At 44.3% G+C, this 17,205-nt stretch overlaps 1 protein-coding gene across 27 annotated transcripts in view; it reads left to right on the top strand.

The window, feature by feature from the left end:
• LOC110488868 (TBC1 domain family, member 2) overlaps window positions 1-17,205 on the top strand; it is a 26,470-nt gene that overhangs the window by 8,201 nt on the left and 1,064 nt on the right. For 5 of the 27 annotated variants that reach the window (XM_021561303.3, XM_021561300.3, XM_090198414.1 and 2 more), the window contains 14 exons: window positions 177-690; window positions 1,120-1,270; window positions 6,654-6,780; window positions 7,582-7,697; window positions 7,955-8,193; window positions 8,463-8,732; window positions 8,992-9,132; window positions 13,620-13,730; window positions 13,889-14,061; window positions 14,359-14,671; window positions 14,800-14,987; window positions 15,935-16,055; window positions 16,342-16,527; window positions 16,733-16,854. In XM_021561303.3, coding sequence (XP_021416978.2) covers window positions 181-690; window positions 1,120-1,270; window positions 6,654-6,780; window positions 7,582-7,697; window positions 7,955-8,193; window positions 8,463-8,732; window positions 8,992-9,132; window positions 13,620-13,730; window positions 13,889-14,061; window positions 14,359-14,671; window positions 14,800-14,987; window positions 15,935-16,055; window positions 16,342-16,527; window positions 16,733-16,854 — 2,768 coding nt within the window. In that variant the 5' untranslated portion in view covers window positions 177-180. Of the gene's footprint in view, window positions 1-176; window positions 691-1,119; window positions 1,271-2,671; window positions 2,846-6,653; window positions 6,785-7,045; window positions 7,158-7,581; window positions 7,698-7,954; window positions 8,194-8,462; window positions 8,733-8,991; window positions 9,133-13,619; window positions 13,731-13,888; window positions 14,062-14,358; window positions 14,672-14,799; window positions 14,988-15,934; window positions 16,056-16,341; window positions 16,528-16,732; window positions 16,855-17,205 lie in introns of those variants that run through there. The other 22 variants (XM_090198416.1, XM_090198415.1, XM_090198417.1 and 19 more) reach the window with 13 other exon arrangements.

Raw genomic sequence — 17,205 nt, 5'->3', positions numbered from 1 at the left:
TTACAAATGGAGATGAAAATAAAATATTACACATTGAACAGCTTTAGATGTGTTCATGCTGACCCCGTTGTCAAAGCCTCACTATCATGTCAAGTCTCCAAGTGGAGCAGAGTGACCTCTCCATTGTATGCTTTGTTTTAGTTGAGCTTTTTTTCAACTCCCTCTTGGTCTCTCAGTGTGATGGAGGGAGAGGACCCAGAAGGAAATCCCAGCACTGCCTCGTCTCACTCACTTCCTCCCCAAGCAGAGGCGGTAAGCCCAGCGGATGAGGATGATTGTATCACAACAGGGAGGAACTCTGAAGAGACCGCTACACGCACAAACGGCATGGGCCAGCCGAGTCAGGACCACCAGAGTGAAGGGGTCCCAGCTAAGACTGCTGCCACAGACAACAACCAGAGTCAGTTTGCCACCACCATGGACAACCAAGCCCAGCAACAACCCACGGAAAGCCCGTCTATCACTAAACTATGTGGGTATCTCCTTAAACAAGGAGGTCCCCTGAAGTCGTGGAAGTGGCGCTGGTTCACGTACGAGGAGAAGAAGAGCCAGTTGTTTTACTACAGGACGGCACAGGATGTGACCTCTTTGGGGAGGATTGAGCTGTGCAGAGCCACGTTCGGTTACCCCCTCCACGGAGAGCAGGGCACCTTTCACATCCAGAACCCTGAACGGACCTTCGTCCTCAAGGTAATGTTTATTTAATCTATACTATAACAGGGGTGGTCAAATCTGAATCTCGAGGTTGGCCATTCTGCCTGTTTCCTTTTCATCCTGGTAGTTACTTGATTATTAATGTCAGTGGTTGGCCAAAGTCCCTGATTTAGAGGGGATTCACTTCTGGTGCCATCACAAGTTCAACCGGTATCCCCAGGGTTTTCCCAAACGTCTGACTTTGCTCTGAATGTGAGTGTCATCAATATTTCTGAAATGTCATTGGTTTTTGTGGAGAGATGGGAAGACCGCTAAAAGGATACATGAGGCAGCGAAACAGTGGTGCTCCTGTATCTGAATAACGTGATTAAAAATAACAAACATTTTAGAAGTTATGCATTACAGATATTCCGACTTGGGCACACATGTACAGTAGGCTAACAATATATATTCTGTCTGTTTCAGGCAGATAACCAGGAGGCCATGATGTACTGGCTACAACAGCTGCAGCTGAAGAGATGGCAGCACCGAGACCAGCTGACAGGAGAATCCACACGTCACTGCACTGACCACCAGAGACCAGAGGGACAGGGGGAACTACCCACCAGCTGCCCAGGTACAGAAAGACGGGAGGTAGTAGAATGAAGTGGCCCCAGACACTGATCAAGATTATGTCTGGCATGACAATGATCGACAGAGAAGGTTGTTCATGTAGAAACAGATCTGGCAACCAGGCTAAGAATAACAGCTCAGTACCATCATATACCATGCGTGGTTTTATGCTTAGTGAAGCGTTAAAAGATGTGAGAGAAATGTAATACTTCACGTGGAACCATCGGACACATAGTCAAGTTAGCAGTGACTGGAATGTCAATGACCCAGGCTGTATCATATCCGGCCGTGATTAGGAGTCCACTAGGGCGGCGCACAACTGACCCAGCATCGTCCGGGTTTGGCCGTCATAGTAAATAAGAATTTGTTCTTGACTGACTTGCCTAGTTAAATAAAGGTTAACATTTTTTTTTAAATTATGTAACCAGTTGGATCGTGTTATCTGAGGAAATGTTTTGTTTAAAGTTGATATCATACTAAATTGTACTATGAATACCTTAGGAGATGGGTGTCATATTCTATCAAAGGGGTTTGTCTCAAGTTATTCCACTCCCAATTGACACATGCTAGTTTAGAGGTAATTTCTAATATGTACAAGATCCTACACACAGATACAGAACACCCTATGACACCGTTTGATTACAATTGGCAGACTAGAGGTGAAAAACTAGGTGTAATGAACACGATGGGAGACAGAGTGTTGGTTTCAAGCGCACGGCGCAGCAGGTGTTTATTTATAAAGGACCACAGGAGGAGGCAGGTAGCTGGTCCAGGGGCAGGCAGAAGGTCATACACAGGAGGAGGCAGGTAGCTGGGTCCAGGGGCAGGCAGAAGGTCATACACAGGGGTTCCAAAAAGGCAACAGTACAGGCAGAGAAAAGGCTGGTAACGTCGTCCGGGAGATCAGGCAATAGGTTGATAACAGGAAATCCGATAGCCTAAAGTACAGGCAAAAGGCGTCAGTTTTTGCCTTCCTCACTATCATACACTGGAGGATTAAATTACGGGAAAAACAGAGCTCCAAATAGAAGTGTGTCACAAAACAAACAATATCTCACAATGATGGGGTGCAAGTAACTGAACTAAATAGTGTGTGATAATGACACACAGGTGTCTAAACAGGTGATCAGAATTCAGCTGATTGGGATCTGAAGAGTGAGCTGCGTCAGTGGATCTACGTGTTTGAGAGTGAGTTCGAAGCAGACATATTACTAGGCAACAAATTAAGTTAGTTGAATTGAACGTTATCATTTTTAACTAACCATTAGTAATAACTCACAATGTCCAAACAACAACAACAAATTTATTTTGAGTGAAAACAGATGTCAATGCACTGGAGTGTGATGTCAATATTTACCACACTTGTCCCTTGGCTACATAGTCACTTCATGAATCATCAGCAGTCGACTTTGTCAGCCTCTCCCTGGCCTCACTAGGGATTTCCAAATTCTCCCTCTGAGACGTAGCTTCCTGAAAACCTTTTACTCTGGCAGCACACCCACTTCCTTTCAGTGATTCAGCAAATCTACCGTGGGCATCAAGTGTAGCCAGCCAATCAGAGACTTAAACAGAACTTTGGGTAAGTTATTCATCTTAAACTCTCAAATAGGCTTTCATACAAACGTTCTGTCAAAAATTCTAGTTTACATACAAAAATGTTAGTAACAATTGACTGTCACTTTAATTTGACAGTATTCTTGTCAGAAAAGAACAAGAATTATTGTAACTGATCATTTTTACACTCGAGGGTTACACTGAGGACACTATTCAGGTAATTGAAACACTCTGAACTTTCCCGATAGAAATACTATGAGTAGAGCTGACTCTGCTGATATGATTCCCTATTCTACATGACAGAGGGTCATAACTCTTCCAAACAATACATTTCTATAGGACCGTTCTGTAATGTTGCAGCCTTCGGAACAGGCCCTAGTGTCGTTAAACAGAATGCATGATTGGAGCCATTCCAATGTTTTAAAATGCATGGAGGATTAACAGACTTCTTCCATGTTCCTCCAGCAAGTCAGTCAGCTGATGTCTGGGGAAACAACTGGCCTATTTGGTCTCTAGTGTTTTAGAACAGAGACCTATGTTTACAAATAATAAGGAAGCTGTCTTTGCTGCTCATTTCCATCATGTAAAATACAGTATTTCCATGAGTTAAGTCAGGCATTTCTATATAAATATATATATATTCAGTATGTGCACTACTTAGATACATTGGCAAATGACTGGCCCTGGCAAATAACTTTTTTCTGTTGCAATAGTTTCTAGAAGAAATGTCATTCTTTGCCAACATTCATGTCTCTACTCTGTAAACCTGTATTGCTGTCGTAAAGGCACAGTATCTGACTAACAAATGGAGGGTTGACTTCCCTTTTGCAGGTAGCCTAGCAGTTAAGAGCGTTGGGCCAGTAACCAAAAGGTCACTGGTTTGAATCTCTGAGCCGACTAGGTGAAAAATCTGTCTGTGCCCTCGAGCAAGGCAATTATTGCTCATGTACGTCGTTCTGGATAAGGGCGTCTGCTAAATGACGTAAAATGTAGATAGACTGGGGAGGGGAACGCAATAACAATCTAAATCCCTCTGGGAGCTATTCATGGACTTTTAGGGTCATGGCATTTTCATGAAATAGATTAAATGTTATTTTCACCTACACAGGCCTTTATCATTGCAAATAACGAATTCATCCTTCCAGTATTGAATGATCTATTATTATATGCCCCATGGGGGGCGTGTCTGGCCAAGGTTGAGATTGGTAGGTGGGGTTCAGGACAGGAAACAACGTTGATCAGATGTGCTTAGATCTTTCTCTGCGGCGTCTGCAAATTGCAGACAAATGCTCGCTCTAGCTGCGTTACCGCTTTCATCTCTGAAGACTTGATACCCGTAAACCACTTATCTACTGTTCACATTGTAACTGATCATTTCTACACTCGGGGGTTACACTGAGGACACTGTATTTGGGTAATTGAAATCAATCAAATGTATTTATAATGCCCTTCTTACATCAGCTGATATCTCAAAGTGCTGTACAGAAACCCAGCCTAAAACCCCAAACAGCAAGCAATACAGGTGTAGAAGCACAGTGGCTAGGAAAAACTCCCTAGAAAGGCCAGAACCTAGGAAGAAACCTAGAGGAACCAGGCCAACAACCCGGACAGGAAGATAATGTCAGTGACTCAGTCTGCGTGTCAGTGACCGAGTCTGCGTCTCTCACATGAATAGGCAGACCATTCCATTAAAATGGAGCTCTATAGGTGAAAGCCCTGCCTCCAGCTGTTTGCTTAGAAATTCAAGGGACAGTAAGGAGGCCTGCGTCTTGTGACCATAGCGTACGTGTAGGTATGTACGGCAGGACCAAATCAGAGAGATAGGTAGGAGCAAACCCATGTAATGCTTTGTAGGTTAGCAGTAATACCTCGAAATAAGCCCTTGCCTTAACAGGAAGCCAGTGTAGAGAGGCTAGCATTGGAGTAATATGATCAAATTTTTGGTTCTAGTCAAGATTCTAGCAACCGTGTTTAGCACTAACTGAAGTTTATTTAGTGCTTTACCCGGGTAGCCGGAAAGTAGAGCATTGCAGTAGTCTAACCTATAAGTGACAAAAGCATGGATACATTTTTCTGCATCATTTTTGGACAGAAGGTTTCTGATCTTTGCAATGTTACGTAGATGGCAAAAAGCTGTCCTTGAAACAGTCATGATATGTTCATCAAAAGAGAGATCAGGGTCCAGAGTAACGCTGAGGTCCTTCACAGTTTTATTTGAGACAACTGTACAACTAAGATTAATTGTCAGATTCAACAAAAGATCTCTTTGATTCTTGGGACCTAGAACAAGCATCTCTGTTTTGTCTAAAAAGTAGAACATTTGCCGCCATCCACGTCCTTATGTCTGAAACACAGGCTTCCTGGGAGGGCAATTTTGGGGCTTCACTGTGTTTCAACGAAATGTACAGCTGTGTATCATCCGCATAGCAGTGAAAGTTAACATTATGTTTCCGAATGACATCACCAAGAGGTAAAATATATAGTGAAAACAGTAGTGGTCCTAAAACGGAGCCTTGAGGAACACTGAAATGTACAGTTGATGCTGTAACCAAGGCTCCTAGTTCAGCAGGGTGTCAGACAGGTACTTCCTATCTCTCTTTCTCTCTCTGTCTGGGCCATGCAGAATCACTTCCTGCAGCTGTCAGTGGGGCTGTAGCTTAAACATTTAGTACACAGATTCTCCAGGGGTCAAAGAGCAGGGCACACTGGAATCACCTGGGACCTTTCAGTAGGCAAACATTGTGGAACTCTAAGAGATAAATATTTTACGTAGAACAAACATGTCTCTCAGCTCTATTCACAACATTTTGAAACACTGTACTTTCCAGATAGAAATACTATGAGTTGTAGAATGTTGCAGATAGAAATGTCATGAATAGAGTTGAGACATGTTTGTTCTATCTTAGAGTTCCACAATGTTTGCCTACTGAACGTGTCGCAGGTGATCCCAATGTGCCCTGCTCTTTGACCCCTGGGTAATCTATGTAATGAATGTTTAAGCTACAGCTCCACTGACAGCTGCAGGAGGTGATTCTGCATGGCCCAGACAGAGAGCGAGAGAGAGAGAGCGAGCGAGAGAGAGAGGAAGTGCCCGTCTGACACACTGCTGAACTAGGAGCCTTGGTTACAGCACCGCATGGCTACACTACGCATACTACAGGCTATTCTGGTCCAATAAATCAACACATCCGTATGATATTTTGAAGCTTAAACGGCTTGTATAAGTGAGAAATCCAACTGTTCAAGTCATAGCTGTCTTGAATATGCATCAATGAACAATGTAAAAGTGACGTTATTGCTAGTTCCCTGTTTTGACTTTGCCCAACGTCATTGAGTTTGCTCCTGTTGTAGACACAACCTTTCCTACCAACTGGTTTGTAAACTGTGAGGTATTTCATGCTTGTCCTGACATGCCCAGTACGTTTCACGACGGAACAGAACAGTATGCTTTGACCGTGGTACTCCTTTGAATATTCCCACGGTCGCCATTGTATTTGTATCTAGCGTGCACAATTTGGTTGCCCAAAAGATATCAGGACTTTTGTCAGTTAATAAAAATATATGAATCTTTTAGACTTTTCAATGGGTCTCACCCCATGGTGTCATAACTTTCAGTTCATAGCAGTACAGTAAGAGCAAACAACTTCATCTCAAGACCAAGTGGCTGGATAGTCATGGTCTTTATTCTCTGTATTACAACCCATAATATCACTCATTGTCTTCAGCCAGAAGGTTCCTGCTTGTTACATGAGTAGCTGTGTCCTTTGTGTGCCCTGGCTCCAGAGGGCGTGATCCACTGACATTGTTCTTTCCTGTTACTTCCTGTAACGTAGATGACTTCCTGCCCACCATGAAGACCCCGCCAGGCCTCTTGGGTGAGGAGGCTGCCAATCTGCCCGCACCGCAACAACGGGCCCCCCTAAGCAACTTCTCCCTCAAACATCCTCTGATAGAGATTCAGTAGGTGAATTTTTTATTTTTTTTATTTTCTGCCTATCTTTACCATTCATTTGGCATTGAGGCATATGACTGGACCTGTACAACAGATGGTATGGGATAATAGGGCTGGGAATTGCCAGGTACCTTCACGATACAGTATTATCATGATACTTAGGCGCCGATATGTATTGCGATTCTCAAGATTCTATCTGTATTGCAATTTGATACTGTGATTTTATTGTGATTTGATGTTCCAAACATATTGCTCACCATATGTCTGCTGCAGAGGGACGAGAGAGACCCATGACAAAACAATCAGTCATGCAAATAAAAGTGCTGAAAACAAAAAGAAGATGGAGAAAAACCTATGAAGGAAAAATACTGGGGTTTTGGTGCAGGTACAGCCAACTATCGCAAAAGTAACATTGTGATATTGTCAAAACGATATGATGTTGTATCTTCAAAAATATTATCCCAATATGTAACTGTGTAGATTTTTTTTCTCCATCACTTTGGGATACGTTGTAGTAGTTGACGATTGACTCGATATTCATCGAAGTTATTGATCGTAGACAGAACTGTTTGTGGATATGTGACTACAGATGTTTGTCCTCTGCCAATCGAACATGTCAAGATTGACTTCATAGTGAAAGTGACTTTGAGATTAATGTTTTTTTGGAGGACTTGTACCTTAATCGCTTCATAATAAAGGGATTGTTCTAGTTGCAGGTTTACACTAAGGCTGGCACTTGGGGGTGGGGATGTTGGCGTGCATGCTTATGTGTGTGTGTGTGTTCTCACACATGCGTGCTGCTCCTACAGGAACTCGGTGCACAGTCTTTTTTACAAGCGGTCCTCCCAGGAACTGAGTCGGAGTGTGTTCCATTTGGAGGTGCCTCCTCCCTGGACCCCCTACCAGACAGCCCAGGACAGGATTGGTATGTCCCACACACACCCTAGCCTCTGGAGATGTTCTCTAATTTTCTGGCATCCTTCTGCCCTCTGTCGGCAGCTGATTGAAATCATACAGAAGGATCAGGTTTTCTCATTGTCTGATGGCATAATGTCCTCATTGCTCGAGTAACATTGTCATTTTTTTCTCATCTAAACAAAGAAACATTTTATTTCACAAGTTGGTGATCTCACAGTCCATAATAACCACAGAGCCATAGCTAACCTCCATGCCCTCCTACAGACCCTAGGACTCCCGTTGACCCTCCGACTCCTACCACCCCGCTGCTGTTGGCGGACCCTGCGGGTGAGCGCTCCCCAGGGGAGGGCAGGTCGTTCACATGCCCGTCCCCGAGGATCAGGAGGAAGACGAGGGGCAGCTCTGCCACCATGCCCGCTGCGCTACGGGAAGCTGCTTCAGACAAGACTACCTGCCTTCAGCAGGAGAAACACATGCTGGCTGAGGAGGTCAAGGCCCAGAAGGTTAGAGCTAAGACCAAAGCTGTGCCAGATCTAATACACCTCCAATATCTTACAAAGCCATGCTTGATTTTCACCCTGCCCTTATCCACTCTCTGACGTCTAGAATGTGGCGTATTGATTGGTTTGATATGCCTACAAATATCTTGAAATTAAATGTATTCCTTCTCATTTGAATCTGTGCCAGACTAGATGGACTAACCTCACTATTCACATCCCATCCTGCCCCTGGCTCTACCCTATCCTCTTCCTCCTCCCCTTCCCCCATCCAGGAGCTGGTGTGGCTTCTCCACAAGGCCCTTGAGGCGGCTCAGCTGGAGAAGCGGACCTGCACTGAGTTCCTGGCAGCCGAGTGTGAGCAGGAGCGTCTGGAGCTGTTGAGGCACCGCGAGCGCCAAGCTGCTGACCTGCAGGGTCGTCTGGAGGAGCTGAAGGTCGAGGCAGAGGGTCTGAGGGCGAGTTTGGCCCAAAGGGACACCCACGTGGCCGAGCTGAAGGAAAACGTCACCCTGATGATGGCGAAGAACAACTCCAAACAGGAGGTGAAACCCATTTTTGGGGTCTGGTCTCGTAGTCACAAAGAGTCTCATAGAAGGAGTGCTGATACAGGATCAGTTTAGCCTTATCGAGCATAATGATTATGTGGACAGTGGGGACCTGATCCTGGATCACCACTCCTACTCTGTGATGCCTTTTGAATATGGGCCCGAGTTCTATTTGGCTCCAAGTGTATACACTTCATGATATGATAATGTATGGCATCACTGCCTAATAATATCATATTTTCTGATGTTATCCCAGGTGATCCTGAAGCTGTCAGAGCAGGTGGCGGCCTGCATGACCGACCCAAGACGCACCATGTCCACCACTAATGGCCTGGAGGCCCTGACCTTCCACCAGCTGCAGGAGGACACTGAGAACCTCAAGGTTGGTTTGTGGTTGGTAGGTAGTAGGTCAGTCCAACAACAGAGATGGAATCAAGACCAGAAGCCTAATTTATAAATGTTGCATACTCACAAAATATGCCCCAAAACATGCGCGTGCCATTTTTTTTTAACGTAAAAGTTGTCATTTATAAAAACTAAACTTGATGTGAGAATGTGCTTATCCACCCACAAACTTTAGACCATGTATACGCACAGTTTCCAGTGGTTGAAGTATTGCATTGCAAGAAGGCAAAGTAGACTATTAGCCTTGTGCAAATGGGGAATATATACTGAATGTACAAAACATGTCTTTCCGTGACAGACTGACCAGGAGAATCCAGGTGACAGCTATGATCACTTATTGATGTCACTTGTTAAATCCGCTTCAGTGTAGATGAAGGGGAGGAGACAGGTTAAAGAAGGATTTTTAAGCCTTGAGACAATTGAGGCCACATGGATTGTGTATGTGTACCAATCCGAGGGTGAATGGGCAAGACAAAATATTTAAGGGCCTAACCGGGTATGGTAGTAGGTGTCTGGCCCACCAGTTTGTGTTAAGAACTGCAACGCTGCTGGGTTTTTCATGCGCAACAGTTTCCCGTGTGTATCAAGAATGGCCCACCACCCAAAGGACATCCAGCCAACTTGACACAACTGTGGGAAGTATTGGAGTCAACATGGTGACTTATTTATAACAAACAAAAAACTGTATCTAAATATAATATCTACATGCAATTATCTTTGCATTCTAAAATAATTAGAAAGCTATTTCTATGCATAATACATTCCTCTTTTCTGACTGATGGTTTCATACGCGCGAAATAGCCTATAGGCCTACAAGTTAGGATAGGCTACTGTTCGTTCCATCTCTCCTTTAACGGGACCCACTTCACAGTAGTAAATTGATAGGCTACTGTTCGTTCCATCTCTCCTTTAATGGGACCCACTTCACAGTAGTAAATTGATAGGCTGCTGTTCGTTCCATCTCTCCTTTAACGGGACCCACTTCACAGTAGTAAATTGATAGGCTACTGTTCGTTCCATCTCTCCTTTAATGGGACCCACTTCACAGTAGTAAATTGATAGGCTACTGTTCGTTCCGTCTCTCCTTTAATGGGACCCACTTCACAGTAGTAAATTGATAGGCTGCTGTTCGTTCCATCTCTCCTTTAATGGGACCCACTTCACAGTAGTAAATTGATAGGCTGCTGTTCGTTCCATCTCTCCTTTAATGGGACCCACGTCACAGTAGTAAATTGATAGGCTGCTGTTCGTTCCATCTCTCCTTTAATGGGACCCACTTCACAGTAGTAAATTGATAGGCTGCTGTTCGTTCCATCTCTCCTTTAATGGGACCCACTTCACAGTAGTAAATTGATAGGCTGCTGTTCGTTCCATCTCTCCTTTAATGGGACCCACTTCACAGTAGTAAATTGATAGGCTGCTGTTCGTTCCATCTCTCCTTTAATGGGACCCACTTCACAGAAGTAAATTGATAGGCTGCTGTTCGTTCCATCTCTCCTTTAATGGGACCCACTTCACAGTAGTAAATTGATAGGCTGCTGTTCGTTCCATCTCTCCTTTAATGGGACCCACTTCACAGTAGTAAATTGATAGGCTGCTGTTCGTTCCATCTCTCCTTTAATGGGACCCACTTCACAGTAGTAAATTGATAGGCTGCTGTTCGTTCCATCTCTCCTTTAATGGGACCCACTTCACAGTAGTAAATTGATAGGCTGCTGTTCGTTCCATCTCTCCTTTAATGGGACCCACTTCACAGTAGTAAATTGATCGGCTGCTGTTCGTTCCATCTCTCCTTTAATGGGACCCACTTCACAGTAGTAAATTGATAGGCTGCTGTTCGTTCCATCTCTCCTTTAATGGGACCCACTTCACAGTAGTAAATTGATAGGCTGCTGTTCGTTCCATCTCTCCTTTAATGGGACCCACTTCACAGTAGTAAATTGATAGGCTGCTGTTCGTTCCATCTCTCCTTTAATGGGACCCACTTCACAGTAGTAAATTGATAGGCTGCTGTTCGTTCCATTTCTCCTTTAATGGGACCCACTTCACAGTAGTAAATTGATAGGCTGCTGTTCGTTCCATTTCTCCTTTAATGGGACCCACTTCACAGTAGTAAATTGATAGGCTGCTGTTCGTTCCATTTCTCCTTTAATGGGACCCACTTCACAGTAGTAAATTGATAGGCTGCTGTTCGTTCCATCTCTCCTTTAATGGGACCCACTTCACAGTAGTAAATTGATAGGCTACTGTTCGTTCCATTTCTCCTTTAATGGGACCCACTTCACAGTAGTAAATTGATAGGCTGCTGTTCGTTCCATCTCTCCTTTAATGGGACCCACTTCACAGTAGTAAATTGATAGGCTGCTGTTCGTTCCATTTCTCCTTTAATGGGACCCACTTCACAGTAGTAAATTGATAGGCTGCTGTTCGTTCCATCTCTCCTTTAATGGGACCCACTTCACAGTAGTAAATTGATAGGCTGCTGTTCGTTCCATTTCTCCTTTAATGGGACCCACTTCACAGTAGTAAATTGATAGGCTGCTGTTCGTTCCATCTCTCCTTTAATGGGACCCACTTCACAGTAGTAAATTGATAGGCTGCTGTTCGTTCCATCTCTCCTTTAATGGGACCCACTTCACAGTAGTAAATTGATAGGCTGCTGTTCGTTCCATCTCTCCTTTAATGGGACCCACTTCACAGTAGTAAATTGATAGGCTGCTGTTCGTTCCATCTCTCCTTTAATGGGACCCACTTCACAGTAGTAAATTGATAGGCTGCTGTTCGTTCCATCTCTCCTTTAATGGGACCCACTTCACAGTAGTAAATTGATAGGCTGCTGTTCGTTCCATCTCTCCTTTAATGGGACCCACTTCACAGTAGTAAATTGATAGGCTGCTGTTCGTTCCATCTCTCCTTTAATGGGACCCACTTCACAGTAGTAAATTGATAGGCTGCTGTTCGTTCCATCTCTCCTTTAATGGGACCCACTTCACAGTAGTAAATTGATAGGCTGCTGTTCGTTCCATCTCTCCTTTAATGGGACCCACTTCACAGTAGTAAATTGATAGGCTGCTGTTCGTTCCATCTCTCCTTTAATGGGACCCACTTCACAGTAGTAAATTGATCGGCTGCTGTTCGTTCCATCTCTCCTTTAATGGGACCCACTTCACAGTAGTAAATTGATCGGCTGCTGTTCGTTCCATCTCTCCTTTAATGGGACCCACTTCACAGTAGTAAATTGATCGGCTGCTGTTCGTTCCATCTCTCCTTTAATGGGACCCACTTCACAGTAGTAAATTGATAGGCTACTGTTCGTTCCATCTCTCCTTTAATGGGACCCACTTCACAGTAGTAAATTGATAGGCTGCTGTTCGTTCCATCTCTCCTTTAATGGGACCCACTTCACAGTAGTAAATTGATCGGCTACTGGTATTCAAAGTATTTTGCTCTATGGGATCCGATCGAAGCGCAGTGTCACGGTAGAACAGTACGGTTCACGGTTACGGTTACGGTTTTCCATTGACGTTTTGTAGGCTACGTCTGACTACTGTAATATCACATTTCTCGATTAGCCTAGACAGTATTTCATTTACAAACATAATAGATATATATCACAACCATTGCACCTTTTCTGGCCATGAGTTCATATTCCCAAAGTATCCATTTACCGAATTACCATGCGCATCTCTCATTTAATTTGGCCTATTAGAGAGGCTATTATAATTTCAAGTTTTTGCTCTATGCATTCAAAAGGGAGCGTGGTTTATAACATACAGGTGAACAGACAGTTGAAATTTTGCATTGAAGTGTATCGACTACCACTGGTACAGCCTACTGTAGTTTAGATTTTTTTTTCTCAGAATGGACAATGTTTCAGTTTTTTTGCACATTTAGGTTCAGGACAAAGTAAATGCAAAACACTATTGAATTCAAACTATATGTTTACGGGTCCACAACAATTTGCAATTGTTTTTGTGTTTCAGAAACGGTCAAATGTCAACGCAAAAGAAAACGACATTCTGCCAACACCTCCCAAAGACATTTGATATTTCCTTTAGATATAACGTGTTGGTCTAATTCCAATACTTCCAAAGTACACAGCAAATAAGGGTGTTAGTGCCACTCTAAAAGGTGAATGACGGGCGCTATTCAGGTGGAGTTATAATGCGCGTTCATGAGCGAACAGGTTTACGACAGATCTGATTTATAAGCAGAAACATGCGTATGCCGTGCTCCCACGTTTAGAAATCTCAATTTTCGTACGTGTCAGTCTTCAAAAAGATCACACGCAGATATTTAGTGTCAAATTTACACACCGGTTATAAATGAGGGGCCAGAACATGTGAGTCTTTTGGAATAGAATCTCTATTCTCTGGTCCAAAAAAACATAGTTGTAGTACAAATATGAATCATATTTCTTTGCTTATTTAAATGGCCTTCACCCTGCCCTTCCTCTCACTATTAATAATTCTCACACAGGATGACATTGAGGCCTACAAGATCCAGAACAAGTTCCTGAACTCTGAGATCTACCAGCTGACCAAGCTATGGCGCAACAGTTCAGAGCAGGAGAAAAGCCTTATGGTAAAGGTGGGTCTGCCTTGTGAATATGGGCGCTACTCAGTGCCAAATACATCTGCATGTGCTGTTGAAGTGGGTTGTGCTTAAGTGAAACACTGAAGGCCACTACAGTTGATTGAATTGGGACCTCCGTCTCGGTCTTAGGGTGTGCTTATTTTGTGTTGCAGTGTGCCTACCTGGAGGCCCGTAACTGTCAGATAGAGAGTCGTTACCTGGGTGTACTGAGGAAGCTGCAGGAGAGCAAGGCTCTAGAACCAGGCCAGCGGGAGGCTGTGAGGAACCTCATAGAGGACGCACTGAAAGGAGACCTGAACGACGTCCTCAAACTCAACCCTGTCAGGTAACGGGCCCTGGCTCAATACTCTGAACTGGCTTCCTTTCCTTGTCTTTTTGTCTTCTCTGCTTCACTACACTGATAGATGACAGGACCAACCTCTTTTATTTATTTGTATTCTTTATTCATACAGGCGTTCCTTTAAAGATTTACAACAGTCTCTAAAGGGGGACACCTTGTTACAAGAACACATTAAATCACCAATGCAGTCCCACAATGAACAAAAATGAGATTACTATCAATAGTCAATGAAGGCTTAAATCATCTAAAAACAGTGAATGAACACTGATCTCCATTCCTCAGGGAGCACGACGAGTACGGCTTCAAGATCATCCCGGACTATGAGGTGGAGGACATGAAGCTGCTGGCGAAGATCCAGGCCCTGGAGATCCGCTCCCACAACCTGCTGAGGCAGGAGGCCGGGGTCAAACCCTTGTTGGACCGCTGGGCTCAGTACCTGGGCGGCCGCCCGGCCGATGACCTCTGCCCCTCCCCGGAGCTCAAATTCCTGCTGCGGTGTGGCGTGCCACGGGAGTACCGCCCACGGGTGTGGCGCTGGGTGGTAAGGGCACGCACACGCTCGCTGAGGGAGCGCCACCCGGATCGCTATGAGCAGGTGGGTGCTAGTGGATCAGGCTAGTTCACTTCCTTACAATGCATCTCTCAATTTCAGAATCTTTCTCCATCTGTCTGTCAGTCTTTCCATCCATCTATCTACATGAAATCCATCCATTACTGTTTCAGCTGTGCCAGAAGAGCCTTACGTCACCCCACCAAGCCTCCAGACAGATCCAGTTGGACCTACACCGCACGCTCACCACCAATCAGCGCTTTTCCTCGCCCTCCAGCCCCACTCTGCAGCAGCTCCAACGAATTCTGCTAGCTTTCTCCTGGCAAAATCCCACCATTGGTTACTGCCAGGGCCTCAACAGGTACTTAAGACTCCCTATATCAGTCAGCAGTGTGCTCAATAAATATTACATCTAGAGAAATACTGCCACCTAATGTACAAAGCTGTAAACTGATATAAAGTGCAGACTCCAAAACAATGTCAAGTCAAATTTGATTTGTCACGTGCCCGAATACAACAGGTGTAGGTAGACCTTACAGTGAAATGCTTACTTAAAAGTCCTTAACCAATAATGCTTTAAGAAGTTAAGTAAAAAAATGTTTAAAAAAGTAACAAATAATTAAACCGCAGCAGTAAAATAACAGTAGCGAGGCTATATACAGGGGGTACCGGTTAGTCAAGGTAATTGAGGTAATATGTACATGTAGGTTGAGTTAAAGTGACTATGCGTACATAATAAATGGAGAATAGTAGTAGCGTTAAGGGGGGTGAAAACAGTCTGGGTAGCCCTTTAATTAGCTGTTTGGGAGTCTTATGGCTTGGGGTTAGAAGCTGCTAAGAAGCCTTTTGGACCTAGACTTGGCGCTCCGGTACTGCTTGCCGTGCGGTGGCAGAGAGAACAGTCTGACTAGGGTGGCTGGAGTCTTTGACAATTTTTAGGGCCTTCCTCTGACACCGCCTGGTATAGAGGTCCAGGAAGCTTGGCTCCAGTGATGTACTGGGCCGTTCGCACTACCCTCTGTAGTGCCTTGCGGTCGGAGGCCGAGCAGTTGCCATACCAGGCAGTGATGCAACCATGCTACCAACTCAATCAACACAATCTTCTCAATTTAGGGAAGCCTGATTTATAACAATTTAGAGTTTTTTTTTTTTTGTGAAAATCTATGATTAGTCTAAAAATGTGCATTTTCCTAGATCTGGCTACTCAGACTAGGCTGTAGATATACCATACAAGCTTTCAGACTTCAAAACAATCTTGACAGAATATCCGAGGGCAATTATGATATTGGCCTGTCCCTCCCCTTTCAGGCTGGCAGCCATAGCTCTCCTGGTGCTGGAGAGTGAGGAGGATGCCTTCTGGTGTCTAGTAGCTGTGGTGGAGACCATTATGCCTCAGGACTACTACACCAAAACACTCATAGCCTCGCAGGTAATGATCTGGCTCGAAGGAGCAAAATATGTGATTTTAAACAACTGTATAGATGTGTAAAATAATTGTTTCTATAGTTCTCTGTAGTAAAAATATGGGAAGTGGTGCTTTTAGTGGGATTTAATCCGTTTTAGTTCTGCATCTGTTCCAAAACATGGAACTGAAACTTTTAAATTGCGCATACATTTCATGAATAACGTAATGAATTCAACAACATTGCTCATGTCATGCCAATATCTGTTGTCATCTGCTGATGTGACTCAATATGACATGGTGGATGTTGCAGGTGGACCAGCGTGTGCTGAAGGACTTCATGGCGGAGAAAATGCCCCGACTGACAGCCCATTTTGAGGAGCATAGTGTGGACGTGTCCCTCATCACCTTCAGCTGGTTCCTGGTGGTGTTCGTTGAGAGCCTGCCCAGCGACATCCTCCTGCGGGTGTGGGACGCCTTCCTCTACGAGGGCACCAAGGTACCGCGCTTAAGAGAGACTAGCGCCTGGGCCGAAAGGAAATTTTAGCTCATGGTTATTCAAATGTGGGTCCTGTCTGCAGTATGACTGGTTGTTAACTGATTGACGAAATGATATTGATTGTCCAGAATCGACCCACCTGGCGTTACATTTTTTGTTGTTGCGGCAGTTCTAATGTAAACGTACATGCATGGTTTTGATCCAGGTGATATTTCGGTATGCCCTGGCTTTGTTCAAGTACAAAGAGGAGGACATCTTGAACATCCATGACAACGTGGAGATCTACCAATACCTGCGCTTCTTCACCAAGACCATCTCTGACGGCAGGTGAGAGGTCATTAAAGATCATCCAAGTTCAAACTATGGAGGCTGTGTTCTGGAAAAAAAAAAGCCACTATATTAGATGTTTCTCTAGTGGGATAGGAACCACTATAGTAGAGGTCTTAAACTCCTGGAGGGCTGGCGTGTATGTTTTTGTTACAGCCCAGTACACCTGATTCACCCCTAAGTGGTTTGTGAACGATTCCACTAAATCACATTTAGCTTGTCCTTTTGTATCCTGTTTAATTGTTGTATTATCTATATGGTTTGTGCTTTTTGCCCTGTTCCTACTGAGCCCATTCTTTTTCTGCTGCTCTGTTTCGTCGGAGTGTTGCTGGCAGAGCAGACTGAATAGCT

The sequence above is a fragment of the Oncorhynchus mykiss genome, chromosome 14 (genome assembly GCF_057628025.1).
Source record: "Oncorhynchus mykiss isolate SJ-2025 chromosome 14, ASM5762802v1, whole genome shotgun sequence".
Taxonomy (NCBI): Eukaryota; Metazoa; Chordata; class Actinopteri; order Salmoniformes; family Salmonidae; genus Oncorhynchus; species Oncorhynchus mykiss.
The sequence above is the reverse complement of the archived record's forward strand: the minus strand, read 5'-3'. Positions and strand labels throughout refer to the sequence as shown.